This window comes from Scyliorhinus torazame, chromosome 5 (assembly GCF_047496885.1).
Source record: "Scyliorhinus torazame isolate Kashiwa2021f chromosome 5, sScyTor2.1, whole genome shotgun sequence".
In the NCBI taxonomy this organism is placed as follows: domain Eukaryota; kingdom Metazoa; phylum Chordata; class Chondrichthyes; order Carcharhiniformes; family Scyliorhinidae; genus Scyliorhinus; species Scyliorhinus torazame.
In genome coordinates this window covers 94,767,926-94,784,862 of record NC_092711.1, presented here as the reverse complement: position 1 = coordinate 94,784,862, position 16,937 = coordinate 94,767,926, and the positions used below count along the sequence as shown (strand labels likewise).

Here is a 16,937-nt window from a genome sequence, read left to right as displayed (position 1 = left end):
GACGGTGAGGAAGGAGATGAGGGAGGTCCTGTGTGTGCTGGTGGAGGAGGCGGTTTCCCCGGTGAGGATGGAGGTGCAGTGGCGGAGGTGCGAGAGCAAGGGGAGGCGCTGAAGGAAGTGAAGGAGACGTTTTTGCAGCACGGTGATCAACTTGCCTCGATGGGGAAAGAGATGTGGAAGGTGATGGATACTAACAAGGATCTGCGAGGAAAAATGGAAGACCTGGAAAATAGATCCAGGTGACAGAACTTGAGGATTGTGGGGCTGCCCGAAGGAGTTGAAGGACCGAAGCCGACTGAGTATTTTGCCGCGATGCTGGCAAAACTACTGCGGGAGGGGGAGGACCCCTCCCGATATGAACTGGATCAGGCTCATCGGTCGTGGAGGCCTGTACCAAAGGCGAGTGAGCCGCCAAGGGCAGTGACTCTGTGCTTCCGTAGGTACAGGGTGAAGGAGAAGGTCCTGAGCTGGGCCAAGCAGAAGCGGGTGGTGCAGTGGGCTGGAGCTGGTATACGTGTATACCAGGACTTTACGGTGGAGCTGGCAAGGAGGCGGGCTGTCTTCAACCGGGTGAACAGGGACTGTACATTAGCAAGGTGCGCTGCGGCATTGTATATCCAGCGAAGCTGAGGGTGACTTACAAGCTCAGGGACTTTTATTTTGGAACGGCGGAAGCAGCGGAGGAGTTTGCGAAAGCAGAAGGACTGTGGCAGAACTGACAAATTGAGGGATGGCCATGTGCCGATGTAACCTCATGACTGTATTTTCTTCTTTTTTGTATCACTGCGCGCGGGTGTAGAGATTAAAGGAGCCAAGGTGGTATATATTTGGACAAGGGAAGGGACGGGACTTTCACTCAAAATGAGAGTTCTTTGGGGTGTAGGTGGATAGGCGGGGTTTGTGTGCTAAAAGGGGATCTTTGGGCTTTCCTGGGGCCGGGCAAGTGGGAAAGGGACCCGGGCGGGGGCCTCCACACTGGCCGGTTTGTGCCGGCCAGTGAACGGGAGTGAGGTGGGGGGAGGGGCTGCGGCCATCAGAGCCTGGCAGAACAGGGTCCGAGTGGTCTAGCCGGGGTGGAAAGTTGGGGGGGAAGAAACCGAGGGTAGGGGGAGGAGTTTTACAAGAGGCAGTGGACGGGAGGAGCTGGAGACCTGGGGTGGGATGGGGGGGGAGTGGGGGGGGAGCAGTGTAAGATTAAGGGTGGCTACAGGTAATCCCTGATTTATTTTTGTCATTTGTTTATGTAAACATGCGGGTTGAGGTTTGGGGGTTGGTGGGTAGATGGGATCATTGTTGTTATTATGGGGACTGACATATCTTGCTGATTATTGTTTTTTTTTTTGTAAATATTTTATTGAAAATTTTTGGTCAACCAACACAGTACATTGTGCATCCTTTACACAATATTATAACAACACAAATAACAATGACCTATTTTATAAACAAAAAATGAATGAATCAATAATAAATAACAAAAATGAAAACTAACCCTAATTGGCAACTGCCTTATCACAAGTAACACTCTCCAAAAATATAATTTAACAGTCCAATATATAATTATCTGTAGCAACGACCTATACATATTATACAGTATATATTAACAACCCTGAGAGTCCTTCTGGTTCCTCCCCCCCCCCCCCCCCCCCCCGCCCGATCCTGGGCTGCTGCTGCTGCCTTCTTTTTTCCATTCCATCTATCTTTCTGCGAGGTATTCGACGAACGGTTGCCACCGCCTGGTGAACCCTTGAGCCGACCCCCTTAGGACGAACTTAATCCGCTCTAGCTTTATAAACCCCGCCATGTCATTTATCCAGGTCTCCACCCCCGGGGGCTTGGCTTCTTTCCAGATTAGCAATATCCTGTGCCGGGCTACTAGGGACGCAAAGGCCAAAACATCGGCCTCTCTCGCCTCCTGCACTCCCGGCTCTTGTGCAACCCCAAATATAGCCAACCCCCAGCTTGGTTCGACCCGGACCCCTACTACTTTTGAAAGCACCTTTGTCACCCCCATCCAAAACCCCTGTAGTGTCGGGCATGACCAAAACATATGGGTATGATTCGCTGGGCTTCTCGAGCACCTCGCACACCTATCCTCCACCCCAAAAAATTTACTGAGCCGTGCTCCAGTCATATGCGCCCTGTGTAATACCTTAAACTGAATCAGCCTTAGCCTGGCACACGAGGACGACGAGTTTACCCTGCTCAGGGCATCTGCCCACAGCCCCTCCTCGATCTCCTCCCCCAGCTCTTCTTCCCATTTCCCTTTTAGTTCATCTACCATAGTCTCCCCTTCGTCCCTCATTTCCCTAAATATATCTGACACCTTACCATCCCCCACCCATGTCTTTGAGATCACTCTGTCCTGCACCTCTTGTGTCGGGAGCTGCGGGAATTCCCTCACCTGTTGCCTCGCAAAAGCCCTCAGTTGCATATACCTGAGCGCATTCCCTTGGGGCAACCCATATTTCTCGGTCAGCGCTCCCAGACTCGCAAACTTCCCATCCACAAACAGATCCTTCAGTTGCGTTATTCCTGCTCTTTGCCACATTCCATATCCCCCATCCATTCCCCCCGGGGCAAACCTATGGTTGTTTCTTATCGGGGACCCCCCCAAGGCTCCAGTCTTTCCCCTATGCCGTCTCCACTGTCCCCAAATCTTCAGTGTAGCCACCACCACCGGGCTTGTGGTGTAGTTCCTCGGTGAGAACGGCAATGGGGCTGTCACCATAGCCTGTAGGCTAGTCCCCCTACAGGACGCCCTCTCTAATCTCTTCCACGCCGCTCCCTCCTCCTCTCCCATCCACTTACTCACCATTGAAATATTAGCGGCCCAATAATACTCACTTAGGCTCGGTAGTGCCAGCCCCCCCCTATCCCTGCTACGCTGTAAGAATCCCTTCCTCACTCTCGGGGTCTTCCCGGCCCACACAAAACCCATGATGCTCTTTTCAATCCTTTTAAAAAAAGCCTTTGTGATCACCACCGGGAGGCACTGAAACACAAAGAGGAATCTCGGGAGGACCACCATCTTAACCGCCTGCACCCTCCCTGCCAGTGACAGGGATACCATATCCCATCTCTTGAAATCCTCCTCCATTTGTTCCACCAACCGCGTTAAATTTAATCTATGCAATGTGCCCCAATTCTTGGCTATCTGGATCCCCAGGTAACGAAAGTCCCTTGTTACCTTCCTCAACGGTAGGTCCTCTATTTCTCTACTCTGCTCCCCTGGATGCACCACAAACAACTCACTTTTCCCCATGTTCAATTTATACCCTGAAAAATCCCCAAACTCCCCAAGTATCCGCATTATTTCTGGCATCCCCTCCGCCGGGTCTGCCACGTATAGTAGCAAATCGTCCGCATACAAAGATACCCGGTGTTCTTCTCCTCCTCTAAGTACTCCCCTCCACTTCTTGGAACCCCTCAACGCTATTGCCAGGGGCTCAATCGTCAGTGCAAACAATAATGGGGACAGAGGGCATCCCTGCCTTGTCCCTCTATGGAGCCGAAAATATGCAGATCCCCGTCCATTCGTGACCACGCTCGCCATTGGGGCCCTATACAACAGCTGCACCCATCTAACATACCCCTCTCCAAAACCAAATCTCCTCAACACCTCCCACAAATAATCCCACTCCACTCTATCAAATGCTTTCTCGGCATCCATCGCCACTACTATCTCCGTTTCCCCCTCTGGTGGGGCCATCATCATTACCCCTAACAGCCTCCGTATATTCGTGTTCAGCTGTCTCCCCTTCACAAACCCAGTTTGGTCCTCGTGGACCACCCCCGGGACACATTCCTCTATTCTCATTGCCATTACCTTGGCCAGGATCTTGGCATCTACATTTAGGAGGGAAATAGGTCTATAGGACCCGCATTGTAGCGGGTCCTTTTCCTTCTTTAAGAGAAGCGATATCGTTGCTTCAGACATAGTCGGGGGCAGTTGTCCCCTTTCCTTTGCCTCATTAAAGGTCCTCGTCAATACCGGGGCGAGCAAGTCCACATATTTTCTATAGAATTCGACTGGGAATCCATCCAGTCCCGGGGCCTTTCCCGCCTGCATGCTCCTAATTCCTTTCACCACTTCTTCTACCTCGATCTGTGCTCCCAGTCCCACCCTTTCCTGCTCTTCCACCTTGGGAAATTCCAGCCGATCCAAGAAGCCCATCATTCTCTCCCTCCCATCCGGGGGTTGAGCTTCATATAATTTTTTATAAAATGTCTTGAACACTCCATTCACTCTCTCCGCTCCCCGCTCCATCTCTCCTTCCTCATCCCTCACTCCCCCTATTTCCCTCGCTGATCCCATTTTCCTCAATTGGTGTGCCAGCAACCTGCTCGCCTTCTCCCCATATTTGTACTGTACACCCTGTGCCTTCCTCCATTGTGCCTCTGCAGTGCCCGTAGTCAGCAAGTCAAATTCTACATGTAGCCTTTGCCTTTCCCTGTACAGTCCCTCCTCCGGTGCTTCCGCATATTGTCTGTCCACCCTCAAAAGTTCTTGCAGCAACCGCTCCCGTTCCTTACACTCCTGCTTCCCTTTATGTGCCCTTATTGATATCAGCTCCCCTCTAACCACCGCCTTCAACGCCTCCCAGACCACTCCCACCTGGACCTCCCCATTATCATTGAGTTCCAAGTACTTTTCAATGCACCCCCTCACCCTTAGGCACACCCCCTCATCTGCCATTAGTCCCATGTCCATTCTCCAGGGTGGGCGCCCTCCTGTTTCCTCCCCTATCTCCAAGTCTACCCAGTGTGGAGCGTGATCCGAAATGGCTATAGCCGTATACTCCGTTCTCCTCACCTTCGGGATCAACGCCCTTCCCAGCACAAAAAAGTCTATTCGCGAGTAGACTTTATGGACATAGGAGAAAAACGAGAACTCCTTACTCCTAGGTCTGCTAAATCTCCACGGGTCTACACCTCCCATCTGCTCCATAAAATCTTTAAGTACCTTGGCTGCTGCCGGCCTCCTTCCAGTCCTGGACTTCGACCTATCCAGCCCTGGTTCCAACACCGTATTAAAATCTCCCCCCATTATCAACTTTCCCATCTCTAGGTCCAGAATGCGTCCGAGCATCCGCCTCATAAAATTGGCATCATCCCAGTTCGGGGCATATACGTTTACCAAAACCACCGTCTCCCCCTGTAGTTTGCCACTCACCATCACGTATCTGCCCCCGTTATCCGCCACTATAGTCGTTGCCTCGAACATTACCCGCTTCCCCACTAATATAGCCACCCCCCTGTTTTTCGCATCTCGCCCCGAATGGAACACCTGCCCCACCCATCCTTTGCGTAGCCTAACCTGGTCTATCAGTTTCAGGTGCGTTTCCTGTAACATAACCACATCTGCCTTAAGTTTCTTAAGGTGTGTGAGTACCCGTGCCCTCTTTATCGGCCCGTTCAGCCCTCTCATGTTCCACGTGATCAGCCGGGTTGGGGGGCTTCCTACCCCTCCTTGCCGATTAGCCATCACCTTTTTCCAGCTCCTCACCCGGTTCCCACGCAGCTGTATCTCCCCCAGGAGGTGCCCCCCCCCGCCCATCCCCTCCCATACCAGCTCCCCCCTCTCCCCAGCAGCAGCGACCCAGTAATTCCCCCCTCCCACCCCCCCCCCCGCTAGATCCCCCGCTAGCGTAATTACTCCCCCCATGTTGCTCCCAGAAGTCAGCAAACTCTGGCTGACCTCGGCTTCCCCCCGTGACCTCGGCTCGCACCGTGCGACGCCCCCTCCTTCCTGCTTCTCTATTCCCGCCATGATTATCATAGCGCGGGAACCAAGCCCGCGCTTCTCCCTTGGCCCCGCCCCCAATGGCCAACACCCCATCTCCTCCACCTCCCCTCCTCCCCCCATCACCACCTGTGGGAGAGAGAAAAGTTACCACATCGCAGGATTAGTACATAAAACTCCTCTTTCCCCCCTTTTTAGCCCCCCTCTTTGCCCCCCACATTCGCCCCACCACTCTGTTCAAACGTTCTTTTTAATAACCCGCTCATTCCAGTTTTCCATGCTTCATCCGCCGTCTCAAAGTAGTGGTGCCTCCCTCGATATGTGATCCACAGTCTTGCCGGTTGCAGCATTCCAAATTTTATCTTCTTTTTTTGAAGCACCGCTTTGGCCCGATTAAAGCTCGCCCTCCTTCTCGCCACCTCTGCACTCCAGTCTTGATAAACGCGGATCACCGCGTTCTCCCATTTACTGGTCCGAGTTTTCTTTGCCCACCTAAGGACCATTTCTCTATCCTTAAAACGGAGGAATCTCACTACTATGGCTCTGGGAATTTCTCCTGCTCTCGGTCCTCACGCCATCACTCGGTATGCTCCCTCCACCTCCAACGGACCCGCCGGGGCCTCCGCTCCCATTAACGAGTGCAGCATCGTGCTCACATATGCCCCGACGTCCGCTCCCTCCACACCTTCAGGAAGACCAAGAATCCTCAGGTTGTTCCTCCTTGCGTTGTTCTCCAGTGCCTCCAACCTCTCCACACATCGTTTCTGATGTGCCTCATGCGTCTCCGTCTTCACCACCAGGCCCTGTATGTCGTCCTCATTCTCGGCTGCCTTTGCCTTCACGACCCGAAGCTCCCGCTCCTGGGTCTTTTGTTCCTCCTTTAGCCCTTCGATCGCCTGTAGTATCGGGGCAAACAGCTCTTTCTTCATTTCCTTTTTGAGCTCTTCCACACAGCATTTCAAGAACTCTTGTTGTTCAGGGCCCCATGTTAAACTGCCACCTTCGGACGCCATCTTGGTTTTTGCTTGCCTTCCTTGCCGCTCTTCTAAAGGATCCACTGCAATCCGGCCACTTTCTCCTCCTTTTTCCATCCGTATCCAGGGGGGATTCCCTTCTGGTTTAGCGCACAGTGTTTTTAGCCGTCAAAATTGCCGTTGGGCTCCTATCAAGAGCCCAACAGTCCGTTTCACCGGGAGCTGCCGAAACGTGCGCCTCAGCTGGTCATCGCCGCACCCGGAAGTCCATTATTGTTTATTGTTGATGGATGTAAATGTGGGAGAAAATGTGAAAATGGAGGAGAATTTAAAATTTAAAAAAAAAAACACTTCCCTTGGAACAACATGAAGTGTCTGCTGCTTTCCAGATCCCTTCCTTTCAACTCACTTTTCAATTCGACTGCTTTGCATTATTCTCAACTCCAGAGAGAACAGACTCATCCCACAGAACCTCTCCTCCAAGGACAACTGCCTGATCTCAGGAATCAATCCAGTGAAACTTAGCTCCTCACTGGCATTGAGCGAATAGAGAGAAGAAAGCAGAAAGGGGAAAAGCGCTAGAGACACAGATAGGCAGAATGTAAGAGTGAAGGAGACTGAGCCAAATATAGAAACAAAGAGAGACAGAATGGGGTAGACATTAAAAGCAGCAGATACATTTCACCATTCCATATAATTGCTAACTTAGATTAACAGACAGAAAGAAAGAAAAAATACTTAGATTTAAACAGTGCCAGCAGAGAGTCAGGAAAAAGAGAGGGGCTGGGGAGGAAAGAACAAATGATCTTATGATGGGATTGATAAATGGAGTGATTAAATGACAAAGAGGATGATGGTACCGGGCAATATTGTAATAATGAGAGAAGTAAAAAAACTAATAGACCAAGAAAAGAACCAAAAGACAGGTCCGAATTTAAAATTATACCAGACGAACCACTATCAACATCTAATGTCTGAAAGATTGAATGATGGTTACGATCGAAATTGTTGAAATGAATGTGCCTGATCAACAGATGAGTTCTCTGACCTACCATTCAGCTTCATTGGAACAGTGCAGGACATCCAGGGTACAGAGGTCAGACTAGGAGTGGAGCAGAGAATTCAAATGAATGCTCAGAATCACATTCATGGACTGAATGGTGATGTTCCACAAAGCAATCACAAAATCTGAATTTAGTTTCAGAATAATGCAAAGCAGTCAAATTGAAAAGTGAGTTGAAAGGAAAGCAGTAGACACTTCATGTTGTTCCAAGGGAAGTGAGGTCTGGTTGTGTCGATAAGTTCATAAGATATAGGAGCAGAATTAGGCCATTTGGCCAATCGAATCTGCTCCGCCATTCAATCATGTCTGATATTATCCTGGCCGTAATTCCACTGTCCTAAACTGTGTGGAGATCACATAGTGAGCAGCAAGTGAACATAACTAAATTGCAAGAAGTACAAGTATGTCCCGCGTCATCTGGAAAGTGTATTTTTGGGATTTGAAATCCCTCTCTGGGCTGGAAACTCATGTGTAAATCTCACTGTAAAAAGATTGTTCACCAGTTGAAAGTGGAAAAGAGTTCACTCGGTCATGCCATTTACTGACTTGGCCACACAGTCACACTGGAGAGAGACCACTCAGATACATAATGTGTATGAGAGGGATTTACTCGGTTTCCCTACTCATTAACACTCCAGCTTTAAAGGTTCGAAAGGCTCTGATCCACAATTGCTGAATTCTTATTGGCAAGACAGAGTTTAAATATTCGGTGTATGGGGGAAATTCACTTGTTCACCCCACCTGCTGAGGCGCCAGTGAGTACATATCGAACTATTGGGGTTTATTCTGCAGTTAATTACACTGAGGACAGGACTATGCTTCCTGAGAAATTGGTTGATGCATCAATTAGTTTAATCATTTTACATGTTAACCCTATAGCTGCGATCATAATCAGACATGAAATACAATTTTCGTCAAACAATATCACCTTTCAATGGCGGGGGTGGTACCCAGCATTCCTGGCGAAAGAGAATATGCCCTATCATCAATAGCAGATGTGTGCACATGCGCAGCGGATGTTGGTGAATAGAGCATGCGCCGTGCGTGTTCAGCCTGATCATGCGCAGTTTGGGTGCTGGAGCTGCAGGGACGCGGCGGAGTGGATGCACAGGCTTCAGAAACACCCAGTGGAGGAGGCCTCAAACCCAGAACAAGAAGCTCCCCGTCCCCAATTTGCACCGACCCCGGTGGTAATTGCAGAACCTCTGTAACTGTGGAGATGGGGGTAATTCCAGTGGATCAGAGACCTAGGCCAATGGCCGGGGGCAGGGGCTCAAATCCCACCCTGGAGTTGGGGAAGTTTAAATTAAATTAATAAAGGGGGAGGAATCTGGAACATAAATCCACTTTCAGTAGGAATGACCATTACAGCTATCATCAATTGTAAACTGATGGGAACCTGCTGTCCTTCCCTAGTCTGGCCTGCATGAGATTCAGACTCTCAACAGCCCTCTGACAAGGACAATAAGGGGTCAGAAACAAATCCAATGAAACCCACATCCCATAAAATAACAAAGGAAAAATTGATGGACTTGGGTTAATGACAGTCATCTTCCTCGGGGGGCAGGACATGTGCAGGGTCATCACTGACCCTGTGCGGTGGCACAGTGGTTAGCACCGCAGTCTCACAACACTGGGAACACGGGTTTGATTCCGACTTTGGGTGACTGCGGGGAGTTTGCACCTTCTCCCATTGTCTGTGTGTCAGGCTTGCCTCCTGGTGCTCTGGTTTAGTCCCACAGTCCAAAGGTGTGCAGGTTCGGTGGATTGGCATCCCTCAGTTGCCCCTTCATGTCTGAAGGTCCGGTGGTGTTATGGGAATAGCGTGAGGGAGTGGGTTCTGTCGGGTGTTCTTTCGGAGGGTCAATACAGACTCTGGGCTGAATGGCCTCCTGCACTGTAGGGTTTCTATGAAATATATATGTAAATGTTCTGAATTGCTATCCTGGACTGACAGCAATGGATTTTGGAACTCCTTTTAGAGGGTGTAACACCGCTAACTCAAACCAAAATTTTTTTTGTCTCTGTTGAATTTTTAACCTTCGACATTGTGTTCACAGGATGTTGGAAAAGCAGGAGATGAAGGCAGGAAACTCAAACCAAACATCACATCAGGATCTGACGCGATTGCCTAAATTATTGTAATCTGAATATCATTTAATCTTGAACATGGAAGGAGAAAGCAATGGAGAGAAACCGTCCACGTGTTCTGTGTGTGGACGAGGATTCAGCCGATCATCTGGCCTCTTGAGACATAAATGCAAACATGCTGGGGAGAAACCATGGAAATGTGGGGACTGTGGGAAGAGGTACAGATACCCGTCTGAGCTGAAAACTCATCAACACAATCACAATGGAGAGACACCGTTCACCTGCTCCGACTGTGGGAAGGGATTCACCACCTCATCCATCTTGCTGACACACCAGCGAGTTCACACTGGGGAGAGACCATTCACCTGCACCAAGTGTGGGAAGGGGTTCATCTGTTCATCCCACCTATTGAAACACCAATGGGTTCACACTGGGGAGAGACCGTTTAGCTGCCAGGAGTGTGGGAAAGGATTTACTACCTCATCCATCCTGCTGACACACCAACGGGTTCACACTGGAGAGAAACCATTCACATGCTCCGAGTGTGGGAAGGGATTCCCTACCTCGTCTATCCTGCTGAAACACCAGCGAGTTCACACAGGGGAGAGGCCATTCACCTGTTCGGATTGTGGAAAGGGATTCACTGATTCATCCGACCTGCTGAAACATCAGCGAATTCATAACGGAGAGAGGCCATTCATCTGCTCTGTGTGTGGGAAGGGATTTACTCAGTCAAAGACCCTGCGAAAACACCAGCGAGGTCACACCGGGGAGAGACCGTTCACCTGCTCTGAGTGTGGGAAAGGATTCACTCAGTCATTCATCTTGTTGAAACACCAGCGTGTTCACACTGGGGAGAGGCCATTCATCTGCTCCAGTTGTGGGAAGGGATTTACTGATTCTTCCACCCTGCTGAGACATCAGCGAGTTCACACTGGGGAAAGGCCATTCACTTGCTCCAAGTGTGGGAAAAGATTCACACAGTCATCCAACCTGCAGAAACACCAGCGAGTTCACACTGGGGAGAGGCCATTCACTTGCTCCAAATGTGGGATGGGATTCACTCAGTCATCTCACCTGCTGAAACACCAGCGGGTTCACCAGTGACTGCAGTGATTGGATTTTGCTGTTAATCACATCCAGGACCAAATCATTTTTATTGGCATCTGTTTCTGCTGAGGTTAATAGACCCCAGCACAGTTGTAGGACATGTTATGGATAAAAGTTTAAAAAAACAACTTTGTGTTGAGCAGTTTGGTGAATGTTTTTACTGTTTCTAACACAAATGAGTTCCTTTTGAATGCTCTCCCCCTCCCCAGTCTCCTCCATCTTCATCACTAACAACAAGTGTGAGGGGCTCTTGGAGCTTCTTTGTAACTAATATTGTGACAATCCGATCTGCTGCCTCTGCTGCTTCCCTCCCTCCTACTAGACCACCGGGACAAACTGACTCTTAATTTCCCCCTTGTCTGAGTCCTGAACTCCCATCTTCCTCCATCCAGCCCCCACACACACAGCAGTGAGTTCATACTGCAGAGAGAGGGTTTAAATGCTGAGACTGTGACAGGAGTTGTAAAACCCACATTCATTGATGGTTCACCAGTGCAGTCACTCTGGTTCCACTCTATTCATCTGCTCTCAGTGCAGGAAGAGGTTCAGCCGATTGTCCATCCTGCAGCAGCACCAGTGAGTTCACACCGGGGAGAGGTCATTCAGTCCAAAGATGTGCGGGTGAGGTGGATTGGACATGCTAAATTGCCTTAGTGTCCAAAAAGGTTAAGTGGGGTTACTGGGTTAAGTGGGGTTAGTGGGTTACGGGGATAGGATGGAGGTGTGGGCTTGGGTAGGGTGCTGTTTCCAAGGGCCGGTGCCTCCAATTGGCCGAATGGCCTCCTTAGCACTGTAAATTCTATGATTCTATGACCTGCTCCATGTGTGGGGAGGGATTCACTGAGTCATTCAACCTGTTAACACACCAGCGGGTTAATACTGTCGGAAGCTATTTTAAATGTGTTTTAAAATTTCTCTGGAGCAGATGTCCTATCAGCATGTTCACACTGACCATTCAGGATCTCACTGTGGGTTCAGGTGATCATGTGGACTCAGTGTCCGCCAGCGCACTCATACTGGGCAGAGACTGTGCATCTATTCCATGTGTGGGAAGAGATTCACTCAGTCATCCCACCTCAACACACACCCACTTGTCCACACTTTTCAAAGTTCTGACTGTGAGCAGATTTAAAATCAATCGGATCTGCTGACAAACAAACACATTCACACGAGTAAGAGGCTGTTCACCCGCTCTGTGTGTGGCAAGAGATTCACTTGGTCATCTCACTCACTGAGACACCAGTGAATTCACGGTGGTTACAGGTATTGGATTCTGCTGTTATTGCTGCTGTTAATCACATCCAGGACTGAACCATGTTCATTCTGACAGTTGCAGTTTGTTTCTGCTGATAATAATTCCAGTAACTGGAATGAAGTTTAATATTCTGGATAAATGTCAAATAAATCAGCTTTGTTTAAACCTGTTGTATATTTTTGTGTTTCCCATCTGAGCATTTAACATCGCCTGTCTGGAGCTCAGAAAGGACAATCTGGGGGAGGCTCATACGGCAGCAACTGAACTTCAGGCTCACAATTTACTGACAGTCAGACCCATGCAAAAACTCTGGCTGTATTTCTTCAGAAGCTACTTCTCAGCTCGTTTCAGCTCACCTTCCAAACAAAAACTCAATTCAACTGTTTTTCTGCAAAATGCCTGGTACCACAGCTCCTCCCATTAATTACACCATCTTATAAAGATGAAACTTAATTATCTCCACAGGGAACCCCCTTAATACAAATAAAACTCCATTCGCCCAAACTTTTTACAATGCCATAATTACACCTCTGGCTGCCAAAATCTTTCAAACCAGGATTCTTTAAAAACACCACTGCAGCAGTCATACACACACTAACCCAGGCTTTAACCCTTACTGCACCAAATACTTATAATACAATATATCTGAAATCCCTCCATTCATCACAAGGCTCATTTTCCCAAATGTTTAGTTGACGTATAGAAATCCTTTAGTTCTCACTGGGACAGGCACTTATCAATATGTTTTGAAAAATAAACTGCTGGTTTATGTTTTCATAGTGGCTGCAAAAGCTTGGAACACAGTTAATGAAAAGGATACTAAGTGACACACAGCCTTAAACTAATACAGAAATTACAAAGTTATCTCATAAAATTTATAACAAGTGTGCATAAAATCAGTGCATAAAGGTGTCAGTGTGTAAATGTTGAGAGAGCAAAATATATTATAAAATACAGCATGACATATTCAAATAAAACATATTTGTATGTAATATGTGTTAAACTGACGAAAGAACTATGAAAACTGATTGGAGAACTTAAATTCTTTAAGTTCACAAACCAAAGGTGGTTCGATAGTGTGACAGAAAGTGACTGCTTCTTTCCAGAAACTGCAAGTTAAAGGTTAAACTAATTTAAGATACAAGGCTGAAGGTTTGAAATCTCAGTTTTCTTCACACAACCTCACAGTTTTCTTCACTCAAACTGATGTATAACTGTTAATTTTCAATGGCAGGAGAGTTTAACGGTTCCAGACCTTTGCTCACCGAACCTTTATGGGATTCACAGCAATTGCCCTGTAATTAAACCATTAAAGTGTAACTTTGTCCTGGCCTCAGGCCATGGGATGTATTTCACTTGTCCAGTTTGGCAGGAAGAATAGAAAAAACAATATTCTTGTGATCTTATGAGACAAAATCCAATCTTCACACTGAGGATACCCTCCATTGTCACGTGTGACACTGTCACTGTGCTAAATGGGGTAGATTCAGAACACATCTCGATAAAAACAGGGTATCCAAGAAATGAAAATGAAATGAAATGAAAATCGCTTATTGTCACAAGTAGGCTTCAAATGAAGTTACTGTGAAAAGCCCCTAGTCGCCGTAACTTCATTTGAAGCCTACTTGTGACAATAAGCGATTTTCATTTCATTTCATTTTCAGAGGTGCTGTGGCCATCAGCAGCCTAATACTCAATTACAATCAAACCTCATAGAACATTACAGCGCAGTACAGGCCCTTCGGCCCTCGATGTTGCGCCGACCTGTGAAACCACACTAAAGCCCAACTACACTATTCCCTTATCGTCCATATGTCTATCCAATGACCGTTTGAATGCCCTTAGTGTTGGCGAGTCCACTACTGTTGCAGGCAGGACATTCCACACCGTTACTACTCTCTGAGTAAAGAACCTACCTCTGACATCTGTCCTATATCTATCTCCCCTCAATTTAAAGCTATGTCCCCTTGTGCTCGACATCACCATCTGAGGACAAAGGCTCTCACTGTCCGCCCTATCTAATCCTCTGATCATCTTGTATGCCTCAATTAAGTCACCTCTTAACCTTCTTCTCTCTAACGAAAACAGCTTCAAGTCCCTCAGCCTTCCCTTATAAGATCTTCCCTCCATACCAGGCAACATTTTGGTAAATCTCCTCTGCACCCTTTCCAATGCTTCCACATCCTTCCTATAATGCGGCGACCAGAATTGTACGCAATACAATAAAGGCATGCTGTTAGGTAATTTGGACATTCTGAATTCTCCCTCAGGCACCGGAATGTGACGGCTAGGGACTGTTCACAGTAACTTCATTGCAGTGTTAATATAAACCTACTTGTGACAATAAAGATTATTAAAATTAAGAAGAGTTGGGATTTTCCTTAATCCTGCTGGCCAATGACTTTTTGTGACCCCTTTTAGCCCTCCAGACTCCTTGCTGAAGTTTCTTTCTACTTTCCTTGTACTCCACACTTGCTTTGTGTGTTCCCAGCAGTAGAGTGAGGGATTATGCCGGCCTATAGCAAATGTTGTCCCCTTGTTCAAGAAGGGGTGTCGAGACAACCCCGGTAACTAAAGACCAATTACCTAACAGCATGCCTTCCTATAATGCGGCCGCACCAGAGTTCTGTTAAGCTGCAACATGACCTCATGGCTCCGAAACTCAATCCCTCTACCAATAAAAGCTAACACACCGTACGCCTTCTTAACAACTCTCTCAACCTGGGTGGAAACTTTCAGGGATCTATGTACATGGACACCGAGATCTCTCTGCTCATCCACACTACCAAGAATCTTCCCATTAGCCCAGTACTCTGTCTTCCTGTTATTCCTTCTAAAATGAATCACCTCACACTTTTCTGCATTAAACTCCATTTGCCACCTCTCAGCCCAGCGCTGCAGCTTATCTATGTCTCTCTGTAATTTCTAACATCCTTCCGCACTGTCCACAACTCCACTGACTTTAGTGTCATCTGCAAATTTACTCACCCATCCTTCTACGCCCTCCTCCAGGTCATTTATAAAAATGACAAACAGAAGTGGCCCCAAAACAGATCCTTGTGGTACACCACTAGTAACTGGACTCCAGTCTGAACATTTCCCATCAACCACCACCCTTTGTCTTCTTCCAGCTAGCCAATTTCTGATCCAAACTGCTAAATCACCCTGAATCCCATGCCTCCGTATTTTTTGCAGTAGCCTACCGTGGGGAACCTTATCAAACGCTTTACTGAAATCCATATACACCACATCAACTGCTTTACCCTCATCCACCTGTTTGGTCACCTTCTCAAAGAACTCAATAAGGTTTGTGAGGCACGGCCTACCCTTCACAAAACCGTGTTGACTATCTCTAATCAAATTATTCCTTTCCAGATGATTATACATCCTATCTCTTATAAACCTTTCCAAGACTTTGCCCACAACAGAAGTAAGGCTCACTGGTCTATAGTTACCGGGGTTGTCTCGACACCCCTTCTTGAACAAGGTGACAACATTTGCTATAGGCCGGCATAATCCCTCACTCTACTGCTGGGAACACACAAAGCAAGTGTGGAGTACAAGGAAAGTAGAAAGAAACTTAAGCAAGGAGTCTGGAGGGCTAAAAGGGGTCACAAAAAGTAATTGGCCAGCAGGATTAAGGAAAATCCCAAGTCTTCTTAATTTTAATAATCTTTATTGTCACAAGTAGGTTTATATTAACGTCAATGGTAGGGAAATTATTGGAGGGGATTCTTTGAGACACAATTTACTCCCACTTGGAAATAAGTGGACATATTAGTGAGAGGCAACATGGTTTTGTGAAGCGGAGGTCGTGTCTCACGAACCTGATCGAGTTTTTGAGGAAGTGACAAAGATGATTGATGAGGGTAGGGCAGTGGATGTTGTCTACATGGACCTCAGTAAGGGCTTTGACAAGGTAGGTCCCTCATGGCAGACTGGTACAGAAGATGAAGTTGCACAGGATCAGAATTGAGCTGACAAGATGGATACAGAAATGGCCGGTACAGCAATTGAACCCGTGCTGCTGGCCTTGTTCTACATTACAAACCAGCTGTCTAGCCCACTGAGCTAAACCGGCCCTAATCTTTTATTGTCACAAGTATGATGTTATTGTGAAAAGCCCCTTGTCGCCAGAGTCCGGCGCCTTTTCGGGTAAGTCGGTTCGGGAATTGAACCCACGCTGCCGGCCTTGTTCTGCATTACAAACCTGCTGTCTAGTCCACTGAGCTAGACCAGCCCATAAACCCTGGTGTCCTGGCAAATATTTATCCCTCAATCAACATCGGCAAAATCCGATCATCTGCTCATTGCCACATTGCTGTGTGTGGCATCTTGCTTTGTTGAAATTGGCTGCTGCATTTCCGACAACAGTGACCACACTTCAGAAGCTCTTTGGGACATGTTGTGGTAATGAAAGGCACTACAGAAGTGAAAGTTTTAAATTGAAGATTAATGTTTTCTGATCCTAAATTTATTTCAGCGATCCCCAACTTCCCATTGAATAAATTTGCTTTGGTTCGGACAAGAATTGTTTTTTTAAATTTAGAGTACCCAATTCATTTTTTCCAATTAAGGGCAATTTAGCGTGGCCAATCCACCTACGCTGCACATCTTTGGGTTGTGGGGGTGAAAACCAAGCAAACACGGGGAGAATGTGCAAACTCCACATGGACAGTGACCCAGAGCCGGGATCGAACC

The 16,937-nt window shown here is 47.7% G+C and overlaps 3 protein-coding genes across 3 annotated transcripts in view; 2 read left to right on the top strand and 1 right to left on the bottom strand.

The window, feature by feature from the left end:
- The window catches only part of LOC140417803 (uncharacterized), a 44,563-nt gene extending 32,162 nt beyond the window's left edge, over positions 1-12,401 (top strand). The window contains exon 3 of the mRNA XM_072501258.1: positions 9,925-12,401. Coding sequence (XP_072357359.1) covers positions 9,925-10,978 — 1,054 coding nt within the window. The 3' untranslated portion in view covers positions 10,979-12,401. The remainder of the gene's footprint in view (positions 1-9,924) is intronic.
- LOC140419002 (uncharacterized) overlaps positions 1-16,937 on the bottom strand; it is a 283,990-nt gene that overhangs the window by 58,570 nt on the left and 208,483 nt on the right. The gene's annotated exons all lie outside the window — the stretch shown is intronic.
- The window catches only part of LOC140418987 (uncharacterized), a 384,502-nt gene that overhangs the window by 197,420 nt on the left and 170,145 nt on the right, over positions 1-16,937 (top strand). The window lies entirely within an intron of this gene.